Source organism: Wolffia australiana, chromosome 12 (assembly GCF_029677425.1).
Source record: "Wolffia australiana isolate 7733 chromosome 12, ASM2967742v1".
Taxonomy (NCBI): domain Eukaryota; kingdom Viridiplantae; phylum Streptophyta; class Magnoliopsida; order Alismatales; family Araceae; genus Wolffia; species Wolffia australiana.
In genome coordinates this window covers 10,264,841-10,275,633 of record NC_135846.1, presented here as the reverse complement: position 1 = coordinate 10,275,633, position 10,793 = coordinate 10,264,841, and the positions used below count along the sequence as shown (strand labels likewise).

Here is a 10,793-nt window from a genome sequence, read left to right as displayed (position 1 = left end):
ATTACGCTAAATATGATTTTTTATATAAAAATACCTATATCATTATTATATTCTCCAACATCCAATATACATTAGTTGTGTGACCCTCTAGGCCTATGTACTGGTGTAATTAATGACTCCATATTAATGCTTATCCACCAACACAATTAATTAACTATATCCAATGTATGGACACATAAATAACATATCAGTTTAATTTTACTGATAAGTCAAGTCTCTATCACTTGAGGTATCACGCTATAACACATGCTCTAGAAGGCACGAACAAATTCATCAACTCTTTCACGAAAACTTTTTCTGTCATTGGTTAACCTATGCAGATAATTTTTAATCTATATGAAAATTCAATACAGAGTTAGGATATGATCGATGATCAAACCTTTATTGATCATTCTAAATATTACTTGTGTGTTTAGTAAATAATATGAAAACTCTTAATATTTCCATTTCCTAAGACTATGACATTATCGCATCATCTTCCTTGAGTTGTATCCTTTTGCATTGAGGGTAGATAATCTCATCTTGACCATTAAATCACCTCCAGTAACCTATTTCTGGATTTGAGCTGACCACTTGGAGTCCCTTCATTAAAGACTTGTAGATCAAGACGTATTCATTGTCTCTAGTCTAAGGAACACTTACATAATGGTGACATGAATTAACCTATCTATAGTCAATTATAATACCGCTCAAAGACACACATATCAATTTAGCAGCCTCTTTCTCTAAGGAGTACTCAGCTGTCAGAGACTGGTGACTTCACACTAATGGCTACATGATTAGTGACTTCACACTAATGGCTACATGATTGGTCATATGAGTAAGAGTTGACAATGGTATTCTATCAGGATTTTTTTATGTCCTTCCACAATATATTATTAACATGAGTGTTTAGGATATGCACTTTATTATGATCTCATCATAATTCACATATCATTACAAGAATATTTGTAAAATTAAATACTAATGTATTATTGAATGTTGAACTCATATAAATGTGCAATTTCTGATTGACTTGCATGCAGTCATATAAAAGTAAAAAATGGCAATGTGAAAAAGGCTAAGGGATGTTATATAAAAACATAGGTAAAGAGTACTACCAATTAGTGTAAAGAGAAAAAAGTTGCCGCATAAACCTTGCAAATCCTTGATTCCAAAAAAATGTGGGAAGAACCATTGAAGAACCTAAGGCTCAGTTCCCATTATTATTCTCATTGCAGTATGCAATGGCCGGGTGACGCGAAAAGAGAAATCACTCCTAATGATCCAACGCTACGAACAAAACTTCTCTTTCAGACGTATTTGAACTGTCAGAATACTGGAAATATATAAATGAAAAAGTGACTCCTTTGTCATGAAAGGGTGTGTTACATCCAGTCCACGTGCCTGCTTAGACCAGTATAACATCCACCGCAAATAAAAGGTCATTATTTATTCCTAGAAAAACAGGTGACATCTTTTTAGTTTTAACGTATTCAGCATAGGACGGAAATTATTACCATTCGTTGATCTTTGCCGTTGTCTTGCCCATTTTATGCAATACGAAATGAGATGTTTGGCTTAAATAGACCTGCGAAATGAGATGTTCGGCATTTACCCCTTTTTTCTCCGAGTTTAGATGACGTCATCGCAATGAATATTATCATTCCCGATTTAATAAAAGTGAAGAACATCATTTTCACTTAGTTTCCCATCGTTATTTAATCATTGGATGATGATAGCGTACTGACAAAGCAGTAGCCACCTAGCCATCATTCATCAAACAGTGATAATTCCAAATGATAAAAAATATAATAAAAATGAACCATTTCTCATGAGAGATTACCTTGGGTCTACTCCACACAATGTCCTAACTAAAACCAAAAATATAACATCCAAGCAAATAAAAAAATCTTTCTGCGGATATTGTGGGACACTGACGGAGTGGCCGAGCTTTGGCCACCATAGCTCCCCGTGACACCACAACTGGCGGGGGGCGCTCCGGCCGGGGCCCGTGTGTGAGGCCCCCAATCTTTTTCTGGGAAACCGCCCGCAGCATGTCATGTTTGACCCTCAAGAGGAAGCATGACCCGCGGATATTGTGGGCCACTAATGGGCTTCACACTGAATGGCCGCGGAATCTGAACTGCTACCATGGACCTCAGGACTGGCCCGGGGCGATCTGGCCCGAGCCAAAAGTGAGGCCCTCAGTGTAAGTATAAATACTAAACTACAAATTCAGACCCCGGGGAAGTTTAGCCAGGCGACGCGGCACGCCGTGTTTGACCGTCGGATCTTGACACCTCGTCAAGAGGAAGCAGGCGGGCGGCGTCAAGCGAAAGGCGTCCAGAACGTCACCAAGCGTCGACGCAAAGATTCTCCGCATGTCGCGCGGGGGACGGTTAGACCTAACCTGTGTTTTCCGCGGACGGCGGAGATCTCGCCAAGCGGAAGACGTGGCCGTTCCTGGGCCGTCGGTCGGGTGAGACGGCGGGGGACAGCGGGCCTCCTGGACCGCGTAATCGGGGTGGGACCCACGGGTGGTTTTACTCTTATTTACCGGTGCCGGAGGGCTATAAAATGGAGGGGGGGGGGTCGCCCCGCTCCATCCACGTATCTCGGGCTATTCAGTTGCGCTTGCTTCTCCTCCGCCGCTCGTCGCCGCCGCTCGCCGCCGCTTCCCGCTCGCGGAGATCTCCTGACGGCCGAGGGTGGAGATACTAGGGCCTCTGGAAGTGGCGGTGGGCGCATTTCCTCGATAAATTCCGCCGCCGTCTGCTTCTTTTGGGGGGTAGCCGGGGCTCCGGCCTCGGCGGCGTTGAAAGCCCCCACCTCAAGCATCCGTCAGACAACCCCGTTCTAGCACATTCCTTCTTATTCCCTAGATTCTTCTTTGCATCGCCCGAGATGCCGGCCATGGCGTGCGTGGATGTCGCCGCCGCCGCTGCCGCTCCCCCGGCGTTCGTATTCTCAGGGCAATCCGCCTTCGACTCGCCGCCCGCCGCCCGCTGGTCGCCGGAGCAATCCGCCGATCTGTACAACATCCACGACTGGGGCGCCCCCTACTTCTCCGTCAACAAGTCCGGCCACATTTCCGTCCGCCCGCACGGGGACGAGACGCTGCCGCACCAGGAGATCGATCTGATGAAGGTCGTCCAGAAGGCCTCCGGCGAAGCCCGGCGGCGGGCTCGGCCTCCAGCTCCCCCTCATCGTCCGCTTCCCGGACCTCCTCCGCAACCGCCTCCGGTCCCTGCAGTCCGCTTTCGACGCCGCGATCCGGTCCAACGGCTACGGCTCGCGCTACCAGGGCGTGTACCCGGTCAAGTGCAACCAGGACCGGTTCGTGGTGGAGGACATCGTGGAGTTCGGGGCGCCGTTCGGGTTCGGGCTTGAGGCCGGGTCCAAGCCGGAGCTGCTCCTGGCCATGAGCTGCCTGACCAAGGGCAGCCCCGACGGGCTGCTCATCTGCAACGGCTACAAGGACGCGGAGTACGTCTCCCTGGCGCTGACCGCGCGCCGGCTCGACCTCAACGCGGTGATCGTCCTCGAGCAGGAGGAGGAGCTGGACACGGTCCTGGCGGCGAGCAAGGCGCTGGGGGTCCGGCCCGTGGTCGGGCTCCGGGCCAAGCTCCGGACCAAGCACGCGGGCCACTTCGGGTCTACCTCGGGGGAGAAGGGCAAGTTCGGGCTCAACGCGCGGCAGGTCCTCTCCGTGGCGAGGAAGCTGCGGCAGCTGGACATGCTCGACTGCCTGCAGCTCCTCCACTTCCACATCGGCTCGCAGATCCCCTGCACCGACCTCCTGGCCGACGGCGTGGGCGAGGCCGCGCACATCTTCTGCGAGCTGGCGCGCTTGGGCGCGGACATGCGCGTCATCGACGTCGGCGGCGGGCTCGGCATCGACTACGACGGCTCCCGCTCCGGCGCGTCGGACATGTCCGTCTGCTACTCTCTCGAGGAGTACGCGGCCGCCGTCGTGGGCGCCATCCAGAAGGCCTGCGACCGGAAGGGTATCCGCCACCCGGTCATCTGCAGCGAGAGCGGGCGCGCCCTCGTCTCGCACCACTCGGTCCTGGTTTTCGAGGCGCTCTCCTCCACCGGCCCGCCGGCCCTCGAGCTCGGCCCCCTGGCCGAGGAGCTCGGCGACGAGGCCCGCTTCCTGCACGGGGACCTCCTCGCCGCCGCCTTGGCCAACGAGGAGGAGGAGGAGCCCTTCGCCGCGGCGGCCGAGCGGCTGAAGCGGCGGTGCGCCGAGCTTTTCAAGGCGGGCGCGCTCGGGCTCGAGCAGCTCGCCGCGGCGGAGGGCGTGTGCGAGGCGCTGACCCCGGGGGAGCCCGCGCCGCGGACCTACCACGTGAACCTCTCCGTGTTCACCTCCGTGCCCGACTCGTGGGCCATCGGCCAGCGGTTCCCGGTCGTGCCGATCCACCGGCTCGAGCAGCGGCCGGCGGCGCGCGGCGTGCTGTCGGACCTGACCTGCGACAGCGACGGCAAGCTGGACGCGTTCATCGGCGGGAGGAGGAGCCTGCCGCTGCACGAGATGGGCCACGGCGGGGGGGGGTACTATCTGGGCATGTTCCTGGGGGGCGCGTACCAGGAGGCGTTGGGCGGGCTGCACAACCTCTTCGGCGGCCCGAGCGTGGTCCGCGTGGCGCAGGTCGACGGGCCGCACGGGTTCGCGGTGACGCGCGCCGCCCCCGGGCCGTCCTGCGCGGAGGTGCTGAGGATGATGCAGCACGAGCCGGAGCTCATGTTCAGGGCGCTCGAGCGGCGGGCCGACGAGCGAGCCCCCGCGGGCCGCGACGCCGTCGCCCGCGACCTGGCTCGGGCCCTCCAAGCCATGCCTTACCTCGTCTCCTCCTCTGCCGGGCCCCACCACCTCCACGTCGCCTCCGACGACGAGTGGTGGGACCCCTTCTCGGCCTGACGACCTTTTGTTCTTCTATTCATTTCCCCCTTCTTTTCTCTCTCTTGAGACGACACGTGGAGAGCTCGGAGCTACTCTCTTTTATAACCCTTTCTATATTTCTAAATAGCGTAGACTTTCTTGCGACGCAAGTCGGGGCCCATCTCATATTCTCACTTGGAGAAGAAAGAAGAGAGGAGAGAGGGAGGCGAATGTTCGTGGTCTGGCGGGGGAGAGGAGGAAGGTTGTGGAGGGGAAGATCGGCGTCGACGTCGTCTGTGTTTCCGGGAGGAATGGCGGAGGGCACCGGGCAATCGACGGCGGGAGAGGCGCCTGCTGTGCGCGTTAGCTCGTCGGCTTGGCGGATTTGGCCGTCTGTTTTGCGCTGGATCCCCTCCTCCACTGATCATATAATCGCCTCCGAGAAGCGTCTCCTGTCTATTGTCAAGTATGTCTTTCTTCCTTTCCATCCTGAAATGAAAACCCCCGAAATTGGCGCCGTAGATCGGCGATCCTCTTGTTGCTCTTTCGTCCGCTCGGAAAGCTGCCTTATTGACGCTTTTTCACGAGCATTTTGAGAATTATCCTGGTACGTTAAGCTATTCAACCGTCGCACGGGATGATTGTTCTTCCTTGTGACCCGCGCTACTGTCATTGCTTTCTTCTACTGGATACTGAATTGCCTCATAACTTTTGGGGATTTTTTATCCTGTTTAAAGATGGACAGAAGTGAAGTGTTCTTATCTATTTGGCCTTGTGCATTTCAGGACGCCGTACGTTCAGGAGCAGGTGAATATTGGTTCTGGGCCCGAGGGGTCGAAATCCAGGTGGTTTCGCTCGTCGAGCAACGAGCCGAGATTTATTAATACCGTCACGTTTGATAGCGAAGCTGGGTCTCCAACTCTTGTCATGGTTCACGGCTATGGTGCCTCACAAGGTTTCTTCTTCCGTAATTTTGACGCTCTGGCCAGGCACTTCAAAGTTGTTGCCATTGATCAACTTGGGTCGGCATTTTATCCTTGAAACTGATTCTTTCAGCTCACATGTCATTATAGATCTCATTTCTTCCTCTTCTGTTTTTTTTTTTTTGAACTTTAGGAAATATAGTACCTTTCTTGTTTTTTATCTCGTTCATCCGTGCGCATGTATGAATTCTAGTTTCATCTTTCATACTTCTATTCTTTATTACAAAAATGATGATCAAGTGGCATTTACCAAAAAAGTCTCTTTTCCTTCGACGAGGATGTAATTCTGGCGGATCAGAATTGAATGTCCTTTTCCTTCCGAAATGTGTTTACATGCTGAATCAGGCATAACAACGTAAATTTGATCATTTCTTTAAAGACGTGCATTTGCTCTGATGCTTCTATCTTTTTAATTTTTCGATAGAAATCCTTCTATGTCCTGCCTTTTGCTAACAGAGGTTGTTATCATCTCCTGCAGTTGGGGTGGATCAAGTCGACCTGATTTCACTTGTACGAGCACAGAAGGTTTGTGGTTTATACAACTTATTTCTTTTCGATGGTAGGAGTACGCATGCAATACGCCTGTCTCTCTCTCACTCTTCCTCTTACTCGCTTTCTTCGTTATTTTCTCCCAAATTTATGTCTAATGCTGAAATTCGCTGTCACTCCTACCCTTTTTCTAACATGAAAAATTTACTGCAGAAACTGAAGCCTGGTTCATCGACTCCTTTGAAGAATGGCGCAAAGCAAAAAAATTGAGTAATTTTATCTTGCTGGGTCATTCCTTTGGTGGCTACGTCGCAGCCAAATATGCCCTCAAGGTATTTAATCTTTCAACAGCTGCAACCGGGCACTTATTCTTTCGGTCTGACATCTGATTTATACTTGTAGCACCCTGAACACGTGCAACACTTGGTGTTAGTTGGTCCCGCTGGATTCACTTCTGAAGAATCCAGTTCGGAGAGGCTCACAAAGTTCCGGGCAACATGGAAGGGAGCCATCTTCAACCATCTTTGGGAGTCCAACTTCACTCCTCAGAAGGTTCTACGGTAACGAAAATCCCTCACGGCTTTCAAATGAAGTTTTAATTATTTCTTACCCTAAAGATTTCCCCTCTCAGTTTCGCATAAAACCAAACTATTTCAAATTTCCATTTCTTTCTTTCGGAATAAAAGCATTTCTGCCATGATGAAATGGAATCAAAGATTCTCTAATTTCAAACATGCTCATCTTCCGGTCTTTCATATTTAATTGAACTCTTTCAAATTTCTCAGTGGGCTTGGGCCATGGGGACCCGGCCTGGTGCGGAAGTACACTAGTGCGAGATTTGGCTCGTATTCAACCGGCCAGGTGTTGAACGAGGAAGAATCTAAGCTGTTAACAGGTTAGTTTGGTCGCTTCATTTCCGAGCCGTGTGTTATTCTGAAAACTAAAACGAAAATGTTGTCTTCCTGAAATAAAAGTGCATTGTCTGAATTAATCTCTAATGCACTAATCTTTCTGCCCAAATTCCTTGGAAATCGTTGAGAGTTGCACTTTAAAATTGTTTCATATATTCTTTTCCTAGTTCTCAAATGTCTCAGGGTTGACACCAGTAAACATTTACTACATTCTCGATGTTTTTTTTTCTCTTCTGACTGCGGCTCTCTGCACACTAAGATTATGTGTACCACACCCTGGCGGCCAAGGCTAGTGGAGAGCTCTGTCTCAAGCATATCTTCTCCTTCGGGGCGTTTGCTCGTCAGCCACTTCTGCAGAGGTAGGCGAGAGTTGTGCAGTCGAAACGTTATACAGGAGCCAATGTAATGTAGGTGTCTAGTTTTGGTGAAGGGAAGACGTGATTGGTGGTTTATTGCAGGGCGTCAGAATGGAAGGTCCCCACGACAATGATTTATGGATGTGATGACTGGATGGACTACAGAGGAGCGCAGCGGGCCAGAGAAGAGATGAAAGTTCCCTGCGAGATCATCCGTGTTCCCCAGGTCATCCCTTTGTCTTTGTCTTTCTCTCTCTTTCTTTCTCTTTCTCTCTCACTCTCTCTTTCTCTCTTACTCTCTCTTTATCTTTCTCTTTCACTCTTTCTCTTTCTCTCTCACTCTTAGTCTCTCTCTCTCTCTCTCTTTCTCTCTCACTCTATCTCTATCACTCTTTCTCTTTTTCTGTCTCTTTCTTTCTCACTCTCTCTTTCACTCTTTCTCTCTCACTCTATCTCTCTCTCTCACTCTTTCTTTCTCTTTCTCTTTCTCTCTCACTCTCACTCTCTCTTTTCTCTCTCTCTCTCTCACTCTCTTTCTCTTTCTCTTTCTCTCTCTCTCTCTCTCTCACTCTCTCTCTCTCTTTCTCTCTCTCTCTCTCTCTCTCTCTCTCTTTCTCTTTCTCTCTCTCTCACTCTTTTTTTTCTCTTTCTCTCTCTCTCTTTCTCGTTCTCTCACTATTTCTTTCCCTTTCTCTCTCTCTCTTTCTCTTTCTGGTTCTCTCTCTCTTTCTTTCTCTTTCTCTCTCTCTCTCTCTCTCTCTCTCTCTCTCTCTCTTTCTCGTTCTCTCTCACTCTCTCTCTCTCTCTTTCTCTCTCTCACTCTCTCTCTTTCTCTCTTTCACTCTCCGTCATCTTTTCTTTCCTTCTCCCTATCCCTCATCCTCTTTCTTTTTTTATTCTCTCTCTCTCTCCCCCCTTATCCTCCTCATTTCTCTTTCGTATTTATCTAAAGGATAGGTGCAACTATTTTGCAGGGGGGACACTTTGTCTTCATCGACAACCCCTCTGGCTTCCACTCTGCTATGCTCTACGCCTGCCGGCGGCTGCTCTCCCCAGACTCGGATGAGCAACCTTTCCCCCCCGGACTTATCTCTGCTTGACTGTCTCTCATTGATAGTCCATTATATATATATCGCGTGCATAAAGCTTATTATTTGAACATTATATCCACATCCAGGTCGGGTATGTGTGCATAAAGCTGCCCCCGGATTGCTTGCTTCAAAATTGGGGAACATTGGACCCAGACAACCAGACCAGGAACTTAGATGTGGGATGAAATTGAAAGTCGATTTTGCTGTAAAGAGATCGTCTCAAGCCATCGAAGAGCACTCCTGCATTAAGCTTAATTCAGGCAGGAGCAATCCGGTACAGTATACATTCCTATCCCCAAATAAAAGGAAATGAAGTTCTCGGAGAAAAAATGAAAACGACCGGTATTTCTTAAAAGATAAGTTGTCTGTTGAGGCAGTCCTGCTATTCCTCCCAGGGTTGAGTTGTGTGTGGTCCTTCAAGTAGTTTGCTATATTGTGATTACTGCATGTCATCCTGCGAGGGCCATGTTAATCATCTCTGTATTTTTCCAATGGCATCAGATATTCCCGAAAAGATCAAGGTATGTGCTTCTAAATATTACAGTCTCCTTTAGAATGTAATCCTCAAAATTCTCCTTTTGGGATTTCTGTGTATTAATGTTAGGACATGTACGTATTCCCTAACCTTCAATCTATTTAAGGAACAGGGCATTTCTCTTTATTTCACATTGTTTCCCTTGGATGCTCTGAATTCTGTCACTGCCTTTGGCAACTCTAGGGTTAATAAATGCTCCACTACGATGCGATCATTTAAATTTTTTTATTGTTTTTTTTCCAAAGACAACTGATTTGAGGGGAAACCCTATCAATGTCATCTTGCTTGTCCACAGTACATATAAGAGGAGGATGTCAGAGTTACCTTCAAAACCTCATATTGATTTAATAGTGGGAGGAGAAATGCCGGCTTCATTTCAACCTAGCTAGTATAATCAGGTTGCATTGACCAATTTATAATGGCTTATGCCTCTCCCGCCACGACCTCCCGTCATAATTTTATCTCGTTGGAGTCACTACATGATTCTTTAAGCAAATGAGTCAAGCCCACTTACGTTCCACAAAAGACTTCGAAGGTACTAAGGAGATGTGTTCAATGCTTCATGAAAAACCTTCATGCGTTAGATAGTATCACATTATGTCTCCCCCCAGTATTTTTAAGTGAGGAACATTATCATCAGCCTTTCCACGGAAAATGATTGTATCAGACGTCTACCAGATATCATCTCAGAGTAAAAATGTGTAGAAACTCGGATCAGAACTCTCAAACATCCGAGCATTTTATTGCTCTTCAAGGTTCCAATATATGCTTTGATGCAGTAGGCAATGAAATGTATACTGCATCAAAACATAAATTTCAAAATGGGGAAGTTGATTTTTATCGTTATTTTTTTTGGTTGGCGAAGGACTGATAACTAGGATCTTAGAAAAAACCAAATCTACAAAACATGGCCTTTCATCGCCTTTATTGTGTGCATGTGTTATATTGTTCGTTTCAGGTGTTCTTTTTAGAGTTATAGGCTATGAATAATTGAGTAAAATGATTCGATAGTTAAAAGTATGTGGATTCAAGAGCACGGTTGAGAAAGATTTACCACTTGCAATTTGCATGTGATAGAAATATTTTTTTCTGTGTAAAATTAGAGAATGATTTTTTATGTTAGGTTTCCTTTCAAAAGATACTAAAATGTGAACTTATGTAAACTATGATAAAGTAGAAAATGATAAACTACATGCAAAAAATGCATGAAATAATATGGATAATCACCTGAATTTTATTGCCTACCTAGAGCTAACTAGATACAACTCTTAGGATAACTTGATATGTTATGGTGTTGATAAATCAGAATTTGTGTTAAATTAGTTGTTTTAATGCTCTGATTTATCAAAAAATTTAATCCTTGGAATAACGGTAGATTTCACAAAGAGCAGGTAATGAGAGAGTAAATTGCAATTCAAATATATTTTAAAATAATTATTTTAGTTAATTTTATATTTTATGGATTTTTTGCTACTTTCTAAAAGGGAAAATTAATGAAGTGAAGGGAAAACTGGTCAAAATTATTTTAAATAAATGAAATGAAATTTTATCTTTTTTTTTA

At 47.3% G+C, this 10,793-nt stretch overlaps 2 protein-coding genes and 1 non-coding gene across 3 annotated transcripts; 2 read left to right on the top strand and 1 right to left on the bottom strand.

Moving 5' to 3' along the window:
* Nucleotides 1-2,259: 2,259 nt before the first annotated feature.
* On the top strand, nt 2,260-4,906 carry LOC144710080 (arginine decarboxylase-like). The gene is given in 2 exon segments (XM_078583742.1): nt 2,260-3,149; nt 3,151-4,906. Coding segments are annotated over 2 exon segments (2,019 nt in total). The 5' UTR covers nt 2,260-2,886.
* A 120-nt stretch (nt 4,907-5,026) lies between these two features.
* Nucleotides 5,027-8,765, top strand: LOC144710289 (alpha/beta-Hydrolases superfamily protein). Its single transcript, XM_078584015.1, has 9 exons — nt 5,027-5,333; nt 5,653-5,889; nt 6,329-6,375; nt 6,553-6,671; nt 6,742-6,899; nt 7,125-7,234; nt 7,510-7,609; nt 7,709-7,832; nt 8,581-8,765. Exons 1-9 carry the CDS (start codon nt 5,098-5,100, stop codon nt 8,704-8,706), a joined length of 1,257 nt encoding a protein of 418 aa, XP_078440141.1. The 5' UTR covers nt 5,027-5,097; the 3' UTR covers nt 8,707-8,765.
* A 350-nt stretch (nt 8,766-9,115) lies between these two features.
* Nucleotides 9,116-9,215, bottom strand: LOC144710758 (U6 spliceosomal RNA). Its single transcript, XR_013583402.1, has one exon. It is a non-coding gene; the product is annotated as a U6 spliceosomal RNA (small nuclear RNA).
* Between the last annotated feature and the right edge of the window lie 1,578 nt (nt 9,216-10,793).